At 44.2% G+C, this 23533-nt stretch overlaps 1 protein-coding gene across 1 annotated transcript in view; it reads right to left on the reverse strand.

Annotated features, from left to right (window-relative positions):
- Positions 1-23533, reverse strand: part of ABCA4 (ATP binding cassette subfamily A member 4) — a 387635-nt gene that overhangs the window by 193304 nt on the left and 170798 nt on the right. Inside the window, exons 14-16 of the mRNA XM_073643222.1 lie at positions 20170-20392; positions 15416-15637; positions 15053-15257 (exon numbers count right to left, since the gene is read on the reverse strand). Coding sequence (XP_073499323.1) covers positions 15053-15257; positions 15416-15637; positions 20170-20392 — 650 coding nt within the window. The remainder of the gene's footprint in view (positions 1-15052; positions 15258-15415; positions 15638-20169; positions 20393-23533) is intronic.

Here is a 23533-nt window from a genome sequence, read left to right on the forward strand (position 1 = left end):
TTTACAAATTAATTAAAAAAGAAAAACTGAAATATCACATGGTCATAAGTATTCAGACCCTTTGCGCACTCATATTTAAGCCACATGCTGTCCACTTCCTTGTGATCCTCCTTGAGATGGTTCTACTCCTTCATTGGAGTCTAGCTGTGTTTAATTAAACTGAAAGGACTTGATTTGGAAAGGCACACACCTGTCTATATAAGACCTCACAGCTCATAGTGCATGTCAGACCAAATGAGAATCATGAGCTCAAAGGAACTGCCCAAGGAGCTCAGAGACAGAATTGTGGCAAGGCACATATCTGGCCAAGGTTACTAAAGAATTTCAGCATTACTCAAGGTTCCTAAGAGCACAGTGGCCTCCATAATCCTTAAATGGAATAAATTTGGGACCACCAGAAGTCTTCCTAGACCTGGCCGTCCAGCCAAACTGAGCAATCTTGGGAGAAGAGCCTTGTTGAGAGAGGTAAAGAAGAACCCCAAGATCACTGTGGCTGAGCTCCAGAGATGCAGTAGGGAGATGGGAGAAAGTTCCACAAAGTCAACTATCACTGCAGCCCTCCACCAGTCGGGCCTTTATGGCAGAGTGGCCAGATGGAAGCCTCTCCTCAGTGCAAGACATATGAAAGCTTGCATAGCGTTTGCTAAAAAACACATGAAGGACTCCCAGACTATGAGAAATAAGATTCTCTGGCCTGATGACACAAAGATAGAACTTTTTGGTAATAACTCTATGCGGTATGTGTGGAGAAAATCTGGCACTGCTCATCACCTGCCAAATACAATCCCAACAGTGAAACATGGTGGTGGCAGCATCATGCTATGGGGGTGTTATTTAGCTGCAGGGACAGGACGACTGGTTGCAATTGAAGGAAACATGAATGCGGCCAAGTACAGAGATATCCTGGATGAAAACCTCTTCCAGAGTGCTCTGGACCTCAGACTTGGCCGAAGGTTCACCTTCCAACAAGACAATGACCATAAGCACACAACTAAAATAACAAGGAGTGGCTTCAGAACAACTCTGTGACTATTCTTGACTGACGCAGCCAGAGCCCTGACCTAAACCCTAGTGAGCATCTCGGGAGAGACCTGAAAATGGCTGTCCACCAACGTTCACCAGCCAACCTGATGGAACTGGAGAGGATCTGCAAGGAAGAATGGCAGAGGATCCCCAAATTCAGGTGTGAAAAACTTGTTGAATCATTCCCAAGAAGACTCATGGCTGTACTAGCTCAAAAGGGTGCTTCTATTTAATACTGAGCAAAGGGTCTGAATACTTATGACCATGTGATATTTCAGTTTTTCTTTTTTAATAAATTTGCAAAAATTTCTACATTTCTGTTTTTCTCAGTCAAGATGGGGTGCAGAGTCTACTTTAATGAGAAAAAAATAAACTTTTTATAATTTACCAAATGACTGCAATGAAACAAAGAGTGAAAAATTTAAAGGGGTTTAAATACTTTCCGTACCCACTGTACAATGCTGTTTTTCTAACAGGTAATGCCCACTAAAGAAACATCCTAAAAAAGTTGAAGTCAGAGCAACATGAAGATTGCAATTACCTAGAAACAAGATAGAAAGTCCTGGATTGCGCTTTTAGACATTCTAATGTAACGTAATCTAGGGAATGTTTGCATTGAGGCATTGTAAGATTTATCAACATAGATCCCAAAGGAATTTAATTTCTCAGGGAGCAAGTGCATGGGCCAAAGTGTAACTGCTTCTGTCAAATGTGAAGTAAAGATAATGAAAGTGCGGGAGTAAGTAAGAGTCGGTAAGGTATGGGGAGAGATGATTCATTTGGATCGTATACTGTACATATTCTGCTGGGAATAGTGGAATGCTGTTGGAAATTTTTTAATTATAAAGAATGCTTAAAAATACGTATCATTTGCAAATGTTTTCTCTATCTCCTGGGTTTAATAAATATTACTCCCAGATTATTAAAAAATATTAGTATCCTTCAGTTCTGGAGAAGTTCCTTATAGATAACTTTACTAAATAATCCATATGAAAATGTAATGACTCAATAACATAAAGATGATGCATCCATCATATAACTCCACGAACAAGCAGTCAAAGCTGCCTGGCTTACAACTTGCTGAATGTATAGCTATAGTATTTGCCTAAAGGTGCCCATACACCTTAGATAGCTTTCTTGCTGACAACTACCTCGTTCATACACACAAACACCTGGCCGCATGTTCATGTGTTATCAGTGGGGAAAGAATAGCGAGTAACTGCCAGAAGCCTCTGGCAGCTGTTTATCTCCCAGGAGAACCAAAGGATCGGGGATTTGAATTCGAACTGTCCGATCCTTATCTTCCCCAACATCATCAGGAACAGTTGGCAGCTCCCAAACACATCACAACTAGTGATGAGCGAGCACTAAAATGCTCGGGTACTCTTTGCTCGGGTCGAGCAAATTGGAATACCCGGGTGCTCGACCTGAGCAACGAGCCCAATGTAAGTCTATGGGAAACTCGAGCATTTTTCAGGCGGCTCCCCCCGGCGGTCTGCAGAGGGCCTAAAAATTGCCCAAATCGATGGGAACAGTACTCAAATGACATGGGGACAGCATGGGGAAGACCCCTGGAAGCATTTCTGACTCCCAGGTCACTTCTGTCAACAACGTTGTCAGAGGTATTACGCTACTTTTACGGACTCACAATAAAACATATCTGTTACGGATCCGGGTGGTGGAACCTCTGAGCTGCGGTGCAAGGAGGGACCAGAGGGGCGTAACTAGGTATCAACTCGGACCGACCAAGGTCGTACGGCGGCTCAATCGACTCTGTGACCAGGGAGGGACCGAGCAGAGGGACCAGGTGCTACTCTGGGGACCGACCTTGTATGAGAGCAGGTGACTCCCACGGGTCAGAAGGTAGGGACTGACCGGTACAGCAGATGAGCACGGCAGGCAGGCTGACGGGTGATCCAGCTAGACGGACAGGCAGGCACGGCAGGTAACAAGCAGGAGCCTCCAGGTAGGCTGGCTAGTAGGCACGGCAGGTAACAGGCAGGAGCCTCCAGGTAGGCTGGCTAGTAGGCACGGCAGGTAACGGGCAGGAGCCTCCAGGTAGGCTAGCTAGTAGGCACGGCAGGTAACGGGCAGGTGCTTCCAGGTAAGCAGGCAGGTTGGGCCCATAGACAGTCTGGCGGACTGGACCGAAGGCAGACTGTCGGGCTGGAGAGTAGACAACCTGGTGGACAGGACTGGTAGTCAGGCTGGTGGGCAGGACTGGTAGTCAGGCTGGCGGGCAGTGCCGCAGAAGCTGCGTGCACCAGCAGCAGCTGCAGGGAGGCCGAAAGACGCCAGAACAGGACCGCGGCGGTAAGGGGGACGGCGTCTCTGCTGGGCAGGAGGCAGAGAAGCCGATGCTACAATACCAAAACGAAACCAAAATTGATTTTCCTGGGAAATATGTTAAGGAACATCCTTTCCATGACATGTACAATGTATATAAAGCAAAATAAATAACCAAAAACAAAAATACTCCTCCACACCTTGGGCTATGTCCACACGTAGCGTTTTTGATGCGTTTTTGCACTTTTGCATTGCTTTCAACCAAGACAAATGCATTCACTGGGAAATGTAATTTTAACATTTTACAACCTTATCTGGCCATGTGGTGTGTGACACATCATCAGACACATGCATACAGTGCTGAAAAGTCATGGGAACAGCATGGGGAAGACCTCTGGAAGCATCTCTGACTCCCAGGTCACTGCCTAAAAGTGGGCCCATCATAAGTGATCCTTGGCGCATGCGAAAATGCCTCCCGCCATGAAGCTGTCGTTGCAGACTTGCAACAATCACCGTCCACGTCCTTGTCCCATGGCAGCGTTCAGTTGTCCCTACCCCATTCCTTGGAATGCAAGCGCAAGTATGTAGGCAGCCAGCCACCCACCCACCCACAGGCTGCAATACTATACTGCCAAATTTTTGACAGCTGCTTGCACTTGAAATGTGGCCTTTTAGGCTCCTGGAGGCGGAAGCTTTTCACAACCTCATGCCGGCGGCAGCCGGGTGTCCATACTCGGTCCCCAGCCGTCACTATTTCTCCCGGTGTTGTCTCCGTCTTCTACAAGCGCGGGTCCCTGAACATTACTGCTGGTACTTTTCTGTTGGAATCTGCTTGCCTCCTACCAGCCTAGAATATTTCCAGCCAACTATGGTATGACGCCATGGTATTAGCACTGCCCCCAGTACCAGTAGTGAAGCCATCCCCAATTTCCTTCTCAGTAATTTTATTTGGTAGACTGAGTGGCTGCCCAACTACATTTCCTCACAAAGGAGCTGAAGATAGAGTGGCAGTAGGTGCAAGTTTCTCCAGGCTGTTAGATATTAGAGGGTGAACAGCAGCACATTGAATCAGTGGTTTGCACTGAAGACTTGCATCGCTGGGATACTGGGTTCAAATCCCAGCAAGGACAACATCTGCAAGGACTTTGTATGTTCTCCCCGTGTTTGCGTGTGTTTCCTCCTCAGTAAAAAAGCAGCCATAGAGTGTCTGGGAACCTTTTCACACACTTTTCTTAGCCAGAACTGATTCTTGGCAGCGTTGGACGGTCCCACCAGAAAATCCTCTGGTGTGCCTTGGCTTCTACCTCAGGAGAGTTCATGATAGCGCTAACTTTGCAGCTGTTATGGGGCTCTTGAGCAGGGGAGAAAGGTTAGCCCTCAGAATCAAATCCTCTGGTGGGCACAATGTTTTTCAATCTGAAACAGCTTCTCAGTGGGAGTTGTATTTCACCACAGCCATATTCTTTAGCTCTGTGAAAGGACTGGCATAGAGGGAAACCGTATCTACCCTGTCATTTCTCCGTCACCAGGTTCCGCCCATTGTCACACACGACCATGCCTGGCTGTATGTTCAGCGGTGAGAGCCACAGATCAGGCTGCTGTGCTACTGCTTTCAACAACACTGCAGCGCTGGGCGGTTTGTCAATTAAGCATTAAGCATGTTATCTTCAGCACAGCCTGTTGCCGCTTGGCCAAGGAAGTGCTGCAGTGCTGTCAGCTTGTGACTGATGTGGTCATTTCGGAGATGGAGGAGGAGGTGCATGAGCTGAACAATGTGATTACATTGCTGTTAATTTGGTGACGCTGTTTTTTATACTAAAGAAAGATCCTATTGTTTTGTTTTTTTTACGTTTTTTTTTAAGACAAATGCATTCACCGGGAAATGTCATTTTAACATTTTACAACCTTATCTGTGGTGTGTGACACATCATCAGACACATCCTGTTTTATTTATGATGGAGGGACTCTGAAAGTCATAAAGCTTATTTTTATAGGGACATCAGACGGCCCTTACTATTCTTAAAAGGCCAGCAGTCGGCCCTAGCTATTGTTAGAGAGCCATCAACCGGCTATGCTTTGTTGTTCCCATTATTAACAAGTGGGTCTCCTATACTGTTATTGCGTATCCAGTGACTGCAAGGGCTGCCAAAAATTTGGACGCAACCCAATACCCCTTTGAAGAGACATAGAGGAGGGTCTCAGTAAAAAAAATGTTCCCATTATAAAGGAGCGGGTCTCCTATAGTGGTAATGCCCATGCTGTGACTGCAAGGGCTGCCAAAATTTTGGAAAAACCCCACTAAGAATTTAAAGACACATAGAGCAAGGCCACGGTAACAAGGTACGACATGTTCCACAGTAACAAGGTACGACATGTTCCCATTAGAAAGGAGAGGGTCTGCTATACAGTTATTGGTTGTTAGAACCCTCCTGTTAGTTTTTTTTCTATTTTGTGGTCACGTGACCTGCTGCCTATTTATTCCAGCTCCGCCCTCCTGCCTTTGCTGGACTTCAGTGTTACTTTGACTCTTAATCTAGCCAGGTGCTTTGTACCTATCTCTATAGTTTGCTTGGTCCTTGGACCTCTAAGTACTTTTTGTCTGTTTGTCTTTTTGCTCCGCTACAACTTATGCTAGGAGGTGTCCAATTTTGTCCCAGTCCTTAGTACTTTTAGGGACCCCTCCCTTATATCTATAGGTCTGCGTTCAGACTAGCTGAGGATGAAGGCGGGTCTGTTCACAAGGAACAGGTTGCCCGCTGCATCGTAGGGAATCAGCTTAGTCCTATTGTAGGGACAGTTTTCCTTTCTTTCCTTAGTTCTTGTAGCAGATCATAACATTGGTAATGTAAAAAAATATATATATATACAGTTATAGGGTATGCAGTGAGTCCAACGGCTGACAATTTTAGGAAAAACCCCACTAAGAATTTAAAGAAACACAGAGCAGGGCCATAGTAACGACAAATTCCCATTAGAAAGGAGAGAGTCTCCCATAGTTTTGGCCTATGCAGTGAATGCAAGGGCTGCCAAAAATGTGGAGGCACTTCAATGCCCCTTGGAAGAGATGTGGAGGAGGGCCTCATAAAAAAAATGTTCCCATTAGAAAGGAGCGGGCCTCCTATACTTGCCCATGCACTAAGTGTATGGGCTGACAAACATTTACACCTGGGGGGTATACATGAACATACTGTATAACATTTTTTTTTATGTGCATCATAAACACCCTTTAAAAAAATTAGGTGGGTGTTGCATCACGGACCACGGTCACCCTGGTGATATGGTGGTGGAGGATGAGGAGAAGGAGGAGGACAAGAGCAAATAGCCAAAATCAGGAAGCGTATACCCATGTGTGGGTGTGAAAAGGTGCATAGGAATACACCTCCCAAGAAAAGACACTGGATTGGAGTTTATGTTAAGCTGCTATCATTCCGTGGTGTTGAGAAGTCTGGCCCAATCCAGCCCTTGTTCATTTTTATAAGAGTCAGCCTGTCAGCATTTTCAGTTGACAGGCGAATGCGCTTATCAGTTATAATTCCACCAGCGGCACTAAAAACCCGCTCTGATAAAATGCTGGCGGCAGGGCAGGCCAGGACCTCCAAGGCATAGAGAGCCACTTCATTCCACGTATCCAGCTTGGATACCCAATAATTATAAGGCACAGCGGAATCACGGAGGACGTTGGTACGGTCGGCAAGGTACTCCCTCAGCATCTTTCCAAACTTTGCACTCCTTGTGAGAGTACCCCGCGCCTCAGGGCCTGTCCGATGGGAGGGTCTGAGAAAACTCTCCCAGAACTTTGACAGTGTTCCCCTACTTCTGCTGGATTGAAGTTGTGTCTCTCTCGCCTGTACTCCTTGGTTGTACAACGAAGTGTGCCCTCTGCCGCCAGCGTTTTCAGATGGGGATTTTTTTAATAGTTCCGCAACAAGGGCCTTTTGGTATAGCCCCATTTTTGTAGACCTGTCCGCCACAGGAATTAGAGATATAAAGTTCTCCTTGTAGCGTGGGTCTAGAAGTGTCACCAACCAGTAATGACTGTCACCCAAAATTTTGAGAACGCGCGGGTCATGGGAAAGGCAGCGTAACATAAACTCGGCCATGCGTGCCAGACTACTAACAGGCAAGACGTCCGTGTCCTCACCAAGAGGATGACTGACCATGCTCTCCTCCTCCTACTCCTCCTCCTCTCTGTCCTCTGGCCATCCACGCTGAACAGACGGTATGACAGCTGTGCAGGTAGTACCGTCTATAGTGCATGAAACTAGCTCCTGTCCTTCCTCCTCCTCCTCCTCTTCCTCATTGTCACCCAATCCATGTTGGGATGAGATGAGGCTTGGCTGTGTGTAATCACCCTGTATGGTTCCTTGCTCCATCTCATCGTGCTCCGCCTGCAATGCATCCTCTTTGATTGTGAGCAGAGAGCGTTTCAGAAGACAGAGAAGCGGGATGGTGACGCTAATTATGGCATCATCGCCGCTCACCATCTTGGTGAAGTCCTCAAAGTTTTGGAGGATGGTACATATGTCTGACATCCATGTCCACTCCTGAGGTCTTATGTGTGGAGTCTGAACTGAATACCGACGGCCTTGTTGATGTTGGTACTCAACAACTGCCCTCTTCTGCTCACAAATCCTTCCCAACATCTGCAGTGTAGAGTTCCAATGCGTGGGGACATCACACACCAGTCTGTGAGCCGGAAGCTGCAAACGCTGCTGAAACACTGCAAGGGCAGCGGAAGCTGTAGCTGACATTCTAAAATGGGCACACAGGTGGTGTACTTTAGCAAGCAGATCCGGCAGCTCTGGGTAGGATTTGAGAAACCGCTGAACCACGAGGTTAAGCACATGGGCCAGGCATGGTACGTGTGTGAGCTCGCCTTGCCTCAGAGCCGCTACCAGGTTCCAGCCATTGTCACACACGACCATGCCTGGCTGTAGGTTCAGCGGTGTGAGCCACAGATCAGCCTGCTCTTTCAGAGCTGTCCACAACTCTTCAGCATTGTACGGTTTTTCACCTAAGCATATTAGCTTCAGCACAGCCTGTTGCCGCTTGGCCGAGGCAGTGCTGCAGTGCTTCCAGCTTGTGACTGATGTGGTCATTTCGGAGATGGAGGCTGAAGAGGAGGAGGAGGATGAGGTGCAGGAGCTGTAGACCGTGGGGGCAGCCCTGATTGACCTAGGGCCCGCATTCCTTGGTGTCGGGAGGCCATGTTCCGTCCCAAGGTCCGACAGGGTTCCGGCTTCCACTATGTTAACCCAGTGTGCCATCAGCGAGATGTACCGTCCCTGCCCACAAGCACTTGTCCACGTGTCCGTGGTTAGGTGGACTTTACCAGTAACTGCGTTGTTGAGAGCACGGCTAATGTTTTGGGACACGTGCTTGTGTAATGCGGGGACGGCACACCGGGAAAAATAGTGGCGGCTGGGGACCGAGTACCAAGGGACGGCCGTCGCCATCAGGTTGCGGAATGCTTCCGTCTCCACGAGCCTAAAAGGCAACATTTTGAGCGCAAGCAGTCGAGAAATGTGAGAATTTAGTAGTGTGGCTGCATATTTGCGCTTGCGTTCCAAGGACTGGGGTATGGACAACTGAATGCTGCTCTGGGACAAGGACATGGATGTGCTTCCTGATGCTGCTACTTGAGAATGTGCAACCACAGGTGCAGGGCAGGAGGCATCTTTGCATGCATCATGGACAGGGGATTGGTTTGCATGCACAACAGCAGAAGAAGCAATGGTGCCACCCGCAGACAATGTTCCTGGACCCTGGGGTTCAGCCCACAAAGTTGGGTGCTTTGCTGCCATGTGCCTGATCATGCTGGTGGTGGTCAGGCTGGTCGTTTTGCCACCCCTGCTTATGCTGGCCTGGCAGGTGTTGCAAATGGCCTTTTTGGGGTTATCGGTAGAGTCTTTAAAAAACAACCAGACTCGGGAAGACCTAACAGTTGTACTGGCAACTTCCTTCGTGTTGGTGTTACGGGGAATGGTTGCCTGCCTTCTGTCTGCGGCCACCACACTGCTTCTTCCTTCCTGTTCGGGTGCTCTGCCTCCCTCCCCCTGTGTGCTGCTGTCCTCGCTCTGCATGTCCTCCTGCCAGGTTGGGTCAGTTACTATATCATCCACCAACTTGTCTTCCACTTCCGCACCCTGCTCCTCCTCCTGACTTTCTGGCAATTGTGTCTCATCATCGTCCACCTCTTGTGACACTTTCCCACAGTCGCCTTCGTGTGACCGTGGCTGCTCAAATATTTGGGCATCGCTACACGCGATCTCCTCTTGCCCCGCTTCAAGTGGAACGGGCGAGAGGCCCGAATCTATAAATGGAAAAGTGAACAGCTCTTCAGAGTGTCCAAGTGTGGGATCAGTGGTCTCCGGGCACTCGGCATGGTGGGAGGAAGGAGGATCAGGGTGAGGAATATGCGGTCCAGACTCACGGCTACTGAGACTTGACCGTGTGGAAGACAGGGTGGTGGTGGTGGTGGCTAAGTGACTGGAAGAATTATCTGCTATCCAACCAACAACCTTTTGACACTGCTCTGGGTTCAATAGTGGTGTGCTGCGGTCCCCTAGAAATTGGGACAGGAAGGTCAGGCGAGAAGATGTGGGTGTTTGTTGTGGCACAATTTCGGCTTGCCCACGGCCTTGTCCTCGGCCTCTGCATGCACCATTACCATCACGTCCAGTTCCCCCGTCCCTTGCCACATGCCTTGCCCATTTTAAATGCAGGACAGTATCTTCCATGCTCACTACAAATGACTGAGTTTGGAGCAAATTTATATGTGATCCGTGTGACGGAGAAAACAGAGTTTTAAATACCTGGCCTGTAGGTAAGTAGTTTGACCAGCAAACTGCTGTGAATTGCTTCACTGACACACTGAAAGAAATTTTTAATGAAGGCCAGAAATGGCAGTATTTTCTGACAACGTATATGTGAGCCGTGTGAAGGAGAAACCACAGTTTTAAATACCTGGCCTGTAGGTAACTACTTTGAACAGCAATCTGGTGTCAATTGCTTCACTGACACACTGAAATTTTTTTTTAATGGAGGCCAGAAATGGCAGTATTTTATGAAAACATATATGTGATCCATGTGACGGAAAAAACACAGTTTTAAATAGATGGATTTTTAGCGCTATAATATGGCAAGGACCTGGCTGTATTCTGCAGTGCCAACAAGCAAATGGCGCAGAAAAAAATGGTGTTCTCTGGATTGCTTTTTAAGCAAATAATGAGGATTAAGATGCAAAAAAAATTATTCCTGGCCCCTGAGACCTGGGTCTATTTCCAGAAATATCTAACAGCAGCAGCCGACAGAACTGGAATGGAGCCTGTTGTGCTATGTGCACTGCAGTCTGCTATATACACTGCCTGCCTATATACACTACCTGCCTGATATCTCTGCAGATGGATTAGTCCTCAAAAGGACTGTTTAAGATGGATATGTGTAATGTACGGTTTTTCTCCCTACACTACCTAATACACGATTAAATCTCTCCCTGACACAGCAGCAGCTCTCCCTACACTGTCTAATCCAGAGTGACTGTGACGAGCATGGCGGCGCCAGGTCTGATATAGACCAGATAACGCTGTGCAGCCAGCCAATCACTGTAATGCCCACAACCAACATGGCTACGGCATTACAGTGTATGGCAGGCAATCCCTGCATGTTCATTGGCTCTCTAAAGAGCGCCAAGCATGCAGGGAGGGGACCTGAGTTCCCACCCGAGCAACCCGGAAATACTCGCCGAGCTTGTGGAGCACCATGATGCTCGGGCGAGTACGGAGTAGTGGCGAGCACGTTCGCTCATCACTAATCACAAGCTCAATCGTTGCTGCTCAAATCTGAGGGTTTGGACAATTTTACTCTACTGTGCATGGGTGTCTTTAGAGCCATAAAAACAGCTGCAATCAAAATTATTCAATCCTCCCCATTGCAAATTAATTTTTAGCAACAATTACAAACTTTCTGATGTTAGCAATAAAACAATCAAACAAGAACAAGTGGTTTCTCCAAATTCAGTACAAAATGTGACTTTTTACTGACACTGCAGTGTCATATTTATTCAATCCCTTCATAACAAGCTTCTTTAGTACTTGGTAGAGAACCCTTTGGCTGTTATGACCTGCTACAAACTTACCACATAGCCAGGCACCAGCTTGTGGCAGCCTTCTTGAGGAATCTTAAAATTTTAGCCCATTCCTCATGGGCAATGGCCTCCAGTTTGCCAATATTCTTGGGTTTGTGTGCTGCAAAAACTATCTTCACGTCCCAGCAAAGATTTTCTAAGGGGTTCAAGTCAGACGACTGTGACGGCTATTTCAGACTCTTTAATGACTGAAACAAGCCTTGGTGGACCTTGAGGAATGTTTGGGATCATTGTCCTGTTGGGAGCTTCAATGATGCCCAAGCTTCAGGTTCCTCACAAAAGGCATGACATATTCTCCTAGGATTTCCTGATATTTGATTGAATCCTTCTTACCCTCCACACGCTGCAGGTTTCCACTCCCAGAGGAAGGAAGGATCCCCGGAGAACGCCATGCTTCACTATAGGCGTTACTGAGCCACCGCCATGCTTCACTGTAGGTATCACTGAGCCACCACCATGCTTCAATGTAGGCATCCCCATGCTACCACCATGTCCCACTACAGGCAGTGTGTTCTTCTCAGTGTATGCTTCATTCCTCCTCCAGACATGCCACTGATCCTTTGGCCCAAACATTTATAGTTATCTTTCATTGCTGTATAAAAAAGAATTTCAAAACTTCTGTGGATTATATATCGGGTTTATAGAGTTTTGAGCATATTGAAGTGGAATATTTTTGTGCTTTTGGGTCAGTAGAGGTGAATGTTTTGGAGTTCGGGAATGGGAAACTTCAGCAATTAGTATGCACCTTATTGTGCAAACTGAAACCTCAGAGCCTGTAGGTCTTTTGCAGTAACTTAAGGGTTTTGACTACCAGCCTCCTAAATAATCTGGTGGCAGATGGTGACAACTTCCTTCTTCTGCTACATCCAGGTCGTGTAATCAATGCTCCTATAATTTTGAACTGGTGAACTCTGTTTCCAACTATATCTCTATTTTTTTCCTTGTTTGTGTGAGGCAGTGATCCCTTTTAGACCACTTTATTGACAACCCAACAATATTTGTGAATAGCACATGAGGAACGGGCTAAGATTCATTAGGAACGATTCTAGAAGCTGATATATGGCTATGCACAATGTTTGCAGCAGGTTATAACAGCCAAGGGGAATCTAGTAAGTACTAAAGACGCTTGTCATGAAGAGGTTGAATCATCCCTGAGACTGCAGTAGTCATTAAAAGTGCCATCTTGTGTGGAATTTGGAGAATCCACTTCTTATATCAGTTGTGTTAAAGGGGATATCCTGGACTTTATAAAAAAAACAAAAAATGTGGCTAAGCACTAACAGGCAGGTAATTGCAACTTACCTGCCTGTTGTGCCCGGCGCTGTTTTTCCTCGGCACAGAGAGGTCACAGACTGCTCCAGCCGGGACTCTAAAGCCTCTGCTGATGTCACGTCTATAGAGCGGAGGCTTATTTTCCTCTTCGCACTGTCAACGGGACGGGACTTCTGACGTCATTCTGATTGACAGCCAGATCCCTGCTGCCTAACTGGGGGAGCCGGTGGTCAATCTGAATGACGTTAGAAGTCAGCCCGTCACGTCGCAGATGCAGCTGAATCCCCAGCAGGAGTGGTGTGTGACCACTCTGGGCCGGCGCTGAACGCCGCCGTGCACAACCGGCAGGTAAGTTGCAATTACCTGCCTGTAACTGCTTAGCCACAAGATTTGTTTTTCCCTATACCCTTTAAGCAAGCAATTATGATTTTTCTTGTTGACTGGTTTATTGCAAATAGCAGAAATTCTATAAATGTGGCTAATAAACCTAATTTGGAATGGAAGTTGAATAATTTTGATTGCAATGGTACATGGAGCACAACATGCCCAGTCACAACTGATGTCATAATGTATTAACCTTTTAATTCAAAGTATATAGCATTAACCTAGGTGTTGGTTTGCACAGGACTGGCTGACTCACATTCATGTTATTAACTTTCAAGTAGTAGGATTTAAAGAATGGCAATGTGATGCCCCACGAGTCCACGGTGCAATATCTTATGTGTGCATGTTTTTTCTATCAGTGACCAATGGATGTGCTTGACCGAGTGTATAGGATGTCCCATGGGACCATGTTTGTATGAATAGGCAAGTGTTTGGGAGGATGTCTGTGCCTATAAGTAAGAACACAGATGGATGTTTGTGTGTAAGCAAAGTACATGTGACATGCAGAAGTAGTGCTGTTGTTTCAAAACCATACATTTACTTATATTTATTGTAAGGTTGCAGCTGGACAGGTCGTGGATGGGAGGTATGTGTCCTCAAGGTGCCAAGCCTTGGTGATGTAGGACTCGGAAAAGCAGGCTCTAGCACACATAGTGCTGAGAGGTGGTTAATGGGCCCGGATTATAGGGTTGGGTTTTACTAGCAGCTGAAAGAGCTGGGGGGATCAGCTGCTCACTTACCTTCAGTACAGGTCTTGGAAGGCTTGATTTAAGACAGCTGCGCCTGTCTCAGTGTGGCTATGTGTTGTGTAAAGTGAGCAAGCCTTGCATGTGCTGCTCAGACTCTGCTGGAGGCAGAGAAAGGAACTTTATTTAAACGGCTGAGGCTGTGCTCTATGGACTTGTTATTTTGGAGTTTTTATTCAGTTATACCTTTTGGTGCCAGGAAGAGGCTGTTATGTTTTGTTTTCCTGACTGGTTTATGGACATTTAATAAACCACCAGTTTGTTTTTGAACCTTCGCACTGCATTCCTATGTAAACCTGCGTCTACCCAGAGCTAACTCCTCACATTATTTATTTTGTAAGATATTAACCATATATTTACTTAAATTTATTTACAATAAATTAAACATATATTTCCTTATTTTTTTATATATATAAAAGATATGAACTATATATTTACTGGTATTTATTTATGCACAAGATTTTAACCATATAATTACTTATATTTATTTATTTACAAGAAATTAACCTTATATTTACTTATATTTATTTTTATTTCTGTACAAGATATTAACCATCTATTTACTTATATTTCTTTTATATTTATTTATTTACAAGATATTAACTTATATTTATTTTATTTATAAGTCTACAAGATATTAACCATATGGTGGCGTTAGTCACTACTCATGGACAAGCCGTGAAGCAGGGTAGTCAAACGGTCAGAGGTCAGTATACCCGGAAGATAGCGGATCAAAGCAAAGGGGCTAGGCAAACGGATGGTCAGAACAAGGTCAGGCAGTAAAAGATCAACAAACAGAGCACTGAAATACAAGATAAATATACACCATTAAGCAAGTGCCAGGACTGACTCACAGCTTAGCTAAGTAGCTGGGTAATCACTCAGAACAGGGACCACCTGAAGGCAGCCCAGAACCTCCCAGTCTCAGATTGGACGGCTGAGCTGTCTATCAAAATACTGACAGCTCATCACACCCCTGCACCAGAGTGAACCCTGTCACTCACCAAATTGACAGCTCAGCATGACCATGATTCCTTAGGGCAGCAAAACTGTCACTCACTGCGTCCAGGACACACTGAGCGGAGGAATCGCAACACATATATTTATTCACTAGAATAATTTAGGTTTATGGCTATTCTTGATTTGTCTACCATGTAAATGACAAGTTTGTCCTATAGTTCACCAAGCTGCGTACCTGGAAACACGTGGTCAATATACCATGCAATAATCCAATAGACAAAAGCATCAAAGAGCATCATGATTATGGAGAATAGGAAGCTGTATTCATCTCCCTCCACCGGACTCTTCTGTATGTTGCCAAACTGTAACCCAAGGCCTTGCTCCTCATATCTGGATAAATATTCAGTTCCAAAGCCAAAAGCAACCGGTGACAGCAAACTCTGCAAAACAAATGCCAAGCACAAATAAGAGGGTTTAGAAAAAATATTAAGATTGACGGGTCTAATGTCAAAGAACTTGTATCTAGTACAGGTTTATTTTTGCAAAATCTAAAAATCATCAATGACTGTGTGCTATCAAAAGCCACACGGGGACGTACTGCCACAGTTTTCAATTTGGAAGTCATGCGGTCCTGCCAAGCAAAGCACAGGATGTGCGGCAAGTAGAGTGTGAAATAAATAACTCCGCTGCAGGCGGCTGCCAGGTTGGCTTTAGAGAAGAAGACACTCATGAGGAACCCTTGCATGATGGTGGACAGCGTGAAAGCCATCAGAAAGAGGAACAGGATTAAGGGATTGCTGTAGTGAAGAACTCCGCCACCCTGCAAACAGAAAAGGAAAACCGATCAGCAGGAGATCTTTTTTTTTTTTGTATGGAACACAAAAGAATGGAAGAAAATGAGATTTTGACATATTATAGATAAGAATGGAGTGGAAAGAAAGCAGAACATCCTGCACAGAACACAACTTATTGGATGTATTCAAGGAATCTGGTAGACTTTTATACTCACGATAGATAAAACCCATATAATATTTCTCTGTTATAAACTGAAGAACAACGGTGCTTTTCTGAAGAACCGGTCAATTAAAGACTTTTTGCTAACAAGGAAAATCAATATAATACATTTGCGAAGGAAAAAAAAGGTGTTTTATTTTCAATTGTTTCCCAATTGGCTACACAAGGTAGCTACAAAAACAATATAATAGGGATTATGTTAGAAAAATATCCTAAAATAATCTGAGGTTGCACAGTGGAGTATGAGTATAGATGGAAGTATTTTAGGTTTAGATTAAATAAATATACTGTACTTTGTATATGCATCGTAATAAGAAAATTAATTAAATTATCAGAAAATTGGATACATATTATCAATCCATTTAGGAGCTGTAAATTCCCTTGATTTGTCTACATTAATATATAGTTGTATATATTGAAATATATAGTTGTATTATAAATGAAATAATTCTGGAGCATCTTTTTTTTTAGAACAGTTGCATTGTGATATTCCTCCTGGAAATGTAAAAATAAGTTGACAAATGGGTGTTACCTTTACCCCTGTCAATGGGGCATGTTCTACACAGTGGAACACTGTCCAATAATTGCTGACAGACTGTGCAACATCTAAAAGGAACACTAAACACCGCTGCCTCGCCTCCCAGAACCAACTCTTGGCAAAGGGAAGCTGCAATGTCAAGCCCCCTATACACATTAGATTAGTGTCGGCCGATCGATCATTTGTCCAACAGCATTCTCTCCCATTCATAGGAACGCTCGGCTGCGTCCTCCAGTGTTCTCTATAGAGGGTAGTCAGAGGAGTCTGGCATCGGCTTTTCTCAGCGCAGAACAAAAGAATCGTCTGTTGGAATTTCAAGTGGCGGATCATTATGTTCCCCGACATTATCTGTAGGGAGAGAGTCAGGAGGCCCCCATACACACCAATCCTGCCAATATCGGTGGGTTTGGTCAACTCAAGTCTTATGTGTATGTGGCTTTAAAAAGGCCAACGTTATATTGATTTGTTATTTCCAGATTCCTAATGTCTAGTTAAAAATCTGAAACACTCTGCCGGTTCTCACCCTGTTATTATAATCCAAATATTTCTACTTTGGCTGCAATAATGTGTTCCCAAGCTCACTAGCAAGTACGAAAGTTTCTGTTACAGTGCTCCTTTATCGAGAGGTCAGACACCAATAAAGAATGGGCTGAACATGATATAATTGTATTTCCTGATACGCTTCTGATTGCCTTATATCAAAGGACTAGATTCTACCAAAAACTAAATCAATTCAAAAGACATCAGTACAACAACCTTAGGTCTATAGCAGGACAGAAACGTGCCCTCTCTTAATAGGTGACAATTTCCAAACCATCCAGCAGTTCTACATGTTTCACAAGTTTAAAAAAAGTCAAATGCTTCCATCATCATTGGTCTTTAAACCTTTTTTTGGAGGATTTTCATTTGAAATTGGCAAAATTGAGCAATGCATGGGCTTTATAACATCAAAAAGACTCAGTTTCTTTTTAATAAACAGCCCTACACTGGTTATATCTGGTATTACAGTTCAGCATTATTCCCTTGAAGGGGTTGTTTCCTTTCAATTAAGTTTCTGCCCTGGCTGCAGTTTGTCATAATACAACAAATCACAAACTATGATTTACTCAACTTCCCCAGGTCCACCGGTGAGTCTCCACCACTGTGCCTTGTATAGCGTGCAGCGCTGACGTCACCTGGACAGTGTGGCAGCCAATCAGTGAGCTCAACAGCTCTACCAATGTAGATGAAATGCCCGCTTCAGAGCTGCTGAGCTCACTGATTGGCTGCCGGTCTGTTGATGTGATGTCAGCTCCACAGCCAATGTCAGGCACTGGGAGCAGTGGCAGAGACTCGCTGGTGGACCCCGGGAAGGTAAGTACAACACGGTTTGTTGTTTTTAGAACAGACTGCAGCCAGGATTGAAAATTAATTTAAAGGGAACAAACCCTTTAAATGCGATATCGCACACAGAACTTCGACAAAAATTATGCAGTTTCTAAAAATAAAAATTAATCCTTTACAAATGCTTCACTACAACAATTTAATCTTACTGAATGTATGGGTAGAGAATAGGGTACCCTAGCAAGATCCCTTCAACTGTTCTACAACCTTCTTACAAGGAAAGCTGGAATCTTAAAGGTGCTATGTAGATTGTGATCTCCAATGGGGACAGTGATGATAAGGTGTGTAAAGCGCTGTGGAATTAATGGCGCTATATAAGTGAGTAAAATAAATAAATACATTTGTGGTATAGTATAGTTCTTATACCACAATGTCAGCATGTACTAGTATACATATGTACGTATTTTATATATGATCACTATTGGCGGTTGTGTTTATTTATAAAAGCGGCTTTTCTTAACCATTGACTGCTATCACTTGGGTGTATCTGCAGACATGTATGGCCTGACCTGTACTGCATGAATGGCTGAGAATGTATCCACAAGCTCTACATTTTCCAAGAATTTCAGCTGGGGGGAAATATGCTCTTCACATTCCAGCACATACCCTGATCCAGCTCCAATTACGCTCCTTCTTGTCAGATCTGACAGGGCTGATAAAGCACGTAAAGAATGTAAAACACAGGTAGCAGTCCTGTGCAAACCAGTGATAATCCCGGATAACTACAGCCGTCGTTTCCTTAGGAAATCTGATAATCTGAATGTTCACAATGCTGCGTATGTTGTGCTGAAGTGTGTTGTATTGCATATAAATAAATACCGTTCTTATAACCTATCCTGCCATATATTATTATATATGAGGCAGCTAATGTACAGACTCAAAAACAGTATAGTATTGCCATCTTGTACGCAGAAATATTACTATTATAATACTTCTTGTAATAAACTGTCTTATTGTATTGTAAACACAACACTCTTTTATAGCGCCACCTTTGGTTACATCTTGAAGGGAACCTGTCACCATGAAAATGTCATCCAATCTGCAGGCCCCATGTTATAGAGCAGGAGGAGCGGAGCAGATTGATATATAGTTTTGTGAGTAAAGATGCAGTATACCCTGTGTTTTCATCATTTAATCGTCAGCTGTTTCTGGGATTTTCAGTCCAGTGGGCGGTCCTATCAGTGACTGACAGCTTTCTATGTATAAGAGTGCATTCAGTGAGCTGTCAGTCACTGATAGCCCCGCCCACTGGACTGAAAATCCCAGAAACAGCTGACGATTAAATGATGAAAACACAGGGTATACTGCATCTTTACTCACAAAACTATATATCAATCTGCTCCGCTCCTCCTGCTCTATAACATGGGGCCTGCAGATTATATGCTTTTTTCATGATGACAGGTTCCCTTTAAGGTTTTAAGTAAGAACGACATATTGTACAAACAACAATTTGCTAATATGATTTATTATCTGAATAGATCTCTTTCAAGGAAGTAAACATCTCAACTCATTTTTTGACCCTGATTTGAAGATATTCTTCATCTACTACTTAAAGAGGATTTCTCAAAATCGCAAGTGATTCCCTATCTTTAGAATCCAGCTGATCGCTGGAGGTCTGACCGCAGGGATCCCCATCCAAAGCTGAGAATTGGGCCCCGGAGCCCTGAAAATATAGGTTATACAGAGCCTAATCCTGAATGGAGCAGAAATGCACACACTCAGGCTCCACTCTATTCATTGTCTATGGGACTTCCAGAGAAAGTAGCACTTGGCTATTTCCAGCAGTCCCATTGACAATGACAATGACTGGATAGTGGATAACTTGTGATTTTGGGAAAAAAAACATCATTTAACATCTAGCTGTACAGTAAGTTTCAAGATTTGCTTTGGTTTTACATTAGCATCCACTACAACATATACTTCAGAACATGTGTCATGGCAAAAATGCAATAATGTGTTTTCGACATGCTGTATCTTATCTTCTCGGGTCTCTTTCAGTGATATGGTTTAGACCCTGGTAACGCTACGGGTATGTTCATACGTTACGTTTTTTCCCGGGAGTTTTTGCCGCGAGAAACACATTTTACTGTCTCAGGAAAGTGAATGAGATTCCTGACATCTCATGCACAAGTTGCTTATTTTTTCCTTCAGTGTTTTTGTAATATTCTAATGAATGGGGAAAAGGCATGTATTTGTGAAGTGCACGGGGACCATTTATGCTCAGATACACATTAAGAAAAACATTGGCCGCCACTTCTCCAGTAGGTGGCGCTGCGGCAATACAATGTGTCACCTCTGGATAAATATTGTGGCACTTTGCTTCTATCCACTGCAGTCACCAGTTAAGAAGAATTTATTATGTCTTGCAAAAAAAAAAGTTTTAGACAACCAAGAACATAACAACGCTGGGCACTTACCACAATCACAATGGTGAGGAGAAAGGTGCTAAGAGTCATGACACTAAAACTGTCTATGAACCATGTGAACCAAATGACTTCATTAGTGACTCCCAAGTTCTTCATGGTTTCTTTCAGTCGCAGTTCTTTCTCTAGAACAATGTCTTTCACCAACATGGAGATGGAATATATCCACGACAACACCATGAAAATTGGAAAGCAACGATTCAGTGTTATCATGAAGCTGCAATGAGAAAATAAAAAAATGTGAAATAATATAATATCACAGATGAAATAATGAGCCATTGTTACTGGCCATGGAAATTCTCTTTAGTTTCCACTGCTCATGTGATAGCTGGAGACTGGAGACCAGACTGGAAAGTTACAAAGACCATGAAGTTTGTGAACATACAATATGTCATCTATAGACACTAACTTACAATATATAGATAAGAAAATGTGACAAGAAGGCTACGTTCACATGTTCAGTATTTGGTCAGTATTTTACATCAGTATTTAGGCACAGTCAGACGGCCGTATAACACGCATTTGGGCACAGTCATGACACTTATTGTGTCATCTTTCGGGTGCAACCAATCAGTGGCCGCTCTTAATGTTCCATCAGGGTGGATCTCTGTCTCTCTCTTTTGCTCTCTCTCATCCCTGGACTTTCCCCGGAACTCCAAACATTAAGGCTGTGTGCCCACGATGCGTTTTTTAAGCGTTTCCGCTGCAGAAACGCTTAAAAAAACCGCATGGTAGAAGGCCTGCCATGTTCCCCAATGATAATTCGCATGTGCTGTGCACATGCTGTGGAAATTTCCGCTGCGGATTATCATTGTGGAAAAAAACGCAGCACTACCAATTATTTTGCAGAAGCGCTGCGTTTTCGCTGCCATTGACTTGCATTGGAACGCATGGATTCCGCATCACTGGATCTGCAGATGCGGAATCCAAGCGTTTCAATGTGCGGATGGTACCCGGGTCTGGAGAAGAGGAGACTCTCCTCTGGACCCGGGTACCATAGAACCTGTAAAAAAAAGAATAAAATAAAAAATAAAGATTATATTTACCTTCTGATGGCCCCCGCTGCGCTCGTCCTCCCATGCCGGCAGATCGCGGTGGACTGAAGGACCTGCGCTGACGTCATAGTCATGTGACGGCAGGTCCTTCAGTGTACCGCGATCTGCCGGCAAGCCAGGACGGAGCGAAGCAAGACTCCGGGGGCCATGAGAAGGTAAGTATAGATTTATTTTTTGATTTTTAACCATTCTTTGGGGTCACACTATATAAATCCATGCCGTTTGCATGGATTTATATAGTGTGACCAAGTTGCCAAGCACTTTCCAAGTGATGCTAAAATTACTTGGAAAGCGCTTTTCAACCCACATGTGGAAATGCAAGTGAAGAATGCTTCACATCCGCATGTCCCTGGCAGGAAAAATGCATGTACAATCCGCATGTACAATCCGCATGTTCAATCCGCATGCGTTTTTTCTGCCAGGGAGATGCGGAATCGCTCAGGAAAAATCCGGAGCATTTCTGCATTGTGGGCACATAGCCTAAAACGGACTTCGGGAAGAAGTTTGTGTTCAGAGTTTACCACCATGTAAAAGTTCGGGTTTGCTCATCTCTATCCACTGTTTTTATTTTACATAGGGTCCTTACGTTATTAAGCTCCAGGTGTCCACTAGCGGACAACACTTTTAAATCCTGTAAGTTGCCAACCATGACCTTCATAGATCTGACGTGTTTCTCCAACACATCTCACATGGGCTTAAAAAGATTGACATCTGGGAAATCTGGAGGCCAATTCAGCACCTTGAACATGTTCCTAAAACCAGTATGTCCAGTGCAGTAGAAGCATTATCTCCTGGAAGAGGCCATTGTCATTATGGAGTACCATTGTCATGGAACCGTGTACTTGGTTTGTACAATGTTTAGGTAGGTGATACATGTCAATAAACATCTGCATGATTGCCAGGATCCATGATTTTCCACCAGAATGTTAACTGCCTCAGCCGCCTTGCCTTCTTTCTGCAGTGAATCATGGTGGTTCCTCTTCATACGTAAGAAAATGTGATTCATGAGACCAGATCACTTTCTTTTATTGCTCTATGGTCCAGTCCTGATGCACACATGCCCATTATAGGTGCCTGTAGCAGTTTAGGGGGTTTAGCAAAGGCACTCTGTTTGGTCTGAGGCTACACGTCTCCATATGCAGCAACATGTGACACCTTTATTTTATAGCCACTATTAAAGGAGATGTCTAATATTCAGATCTTCAGGAACACACTGTTCCCCTGCCTTCTGGCATCCTGCTTCCTGAAGATTGACTGTTCGGGATAGCAGCATTGCTAAGGCACTGGTTTGAACTGTGTACGCTTCCATGGTGCTAGCAGAGGCAGCATTACCTCTGCAGCAAAGGAGCAGTACAGAGACCAGGGTTGCAAAGCGTCCAAAAATTCCAGATTGTTTTCTCACTTGCTATCCATATGCAATCTGTTTTTTTACTCAGCAGCTATTAATATTTTACAAGACCATTTACAGTTCCCCCTGCTACAGAATTATAATGTATCCGTAAAAATAGGATGCCACTCTGATGGTCTTTATGGCATGCAATTTTTTTCTCGCACTATCTGATTTCGGAGTGAAAATGCAGCATGCTGTAATTTTTTTCTCATGCAGAAAACAGCTGCTAAAAAATATGCAGATCTGCACTGCCTCATTAAATAACGTTGGTCTGAGTACAATCCGTTTTTTTATCGTATTGCACTCATCCGATTTATACGCAAGTGTGAGCGAACGCTAAAGCTGTGGAATTAATGGCGCTACACAAATGAGTAAAATAAATAAATAAGCTGGAGAATCGTCTTCACATTAAATGCAATGTGCTCACATCAGAATTATGTTTAATGATTTATTATGGTGTTACAATGTGCCCATAAAAAATGTTGGCTGTCCATGATCATTTTATCAGCTGTCAAGCAAAAATAAAAAATCAAGTTGGCAGCCTTGGCAGGGACACAGAGGCTGACCAGATCCAATGATCAAGGCAACTTCAGAGCAGCACTTGCAACCTGCATAGCAAACAGCTTGCAAGCACACACTCATTACCTAGACAATCAGCCACCTTGGAGTTGGCCAGTAACCTTAGCAATGAGCTGTACACTACTGAATTAAAAATCCCCTCCTCATTCTTAAAAACAGAGAGGATTTTTAAGATGTAAATTGCAAAGATGAAACAAGCTGTTTAAACCCTTAACGACTGCCGATATGCATTAAAACGGCGGTCGCTAAGGGGCTTTATTTCCTCATCACCATTTTAAAATGGCCATCGGGAATAAGGGTATAGAGGCCCCAAGAGCCGGAAAATCTCCAGGGT

This window comes from Phyllobates terribilis, unplaced genomic scaffold (assembly GCF_046119375.1).
Source record: "Phyllobates terribilis strain yellow unplaced genomic scaffold, ASM4611937v1 Scaffold_8__6_contigs__length_399053987, whole genome shotgun sequence".
Taxonomy (NCBI): Eukaryota; Metazoa; Chordata; class Amphibia; order Anura; family Dendrobatidae; genus Phyllobates; species Phyllobates terribilis.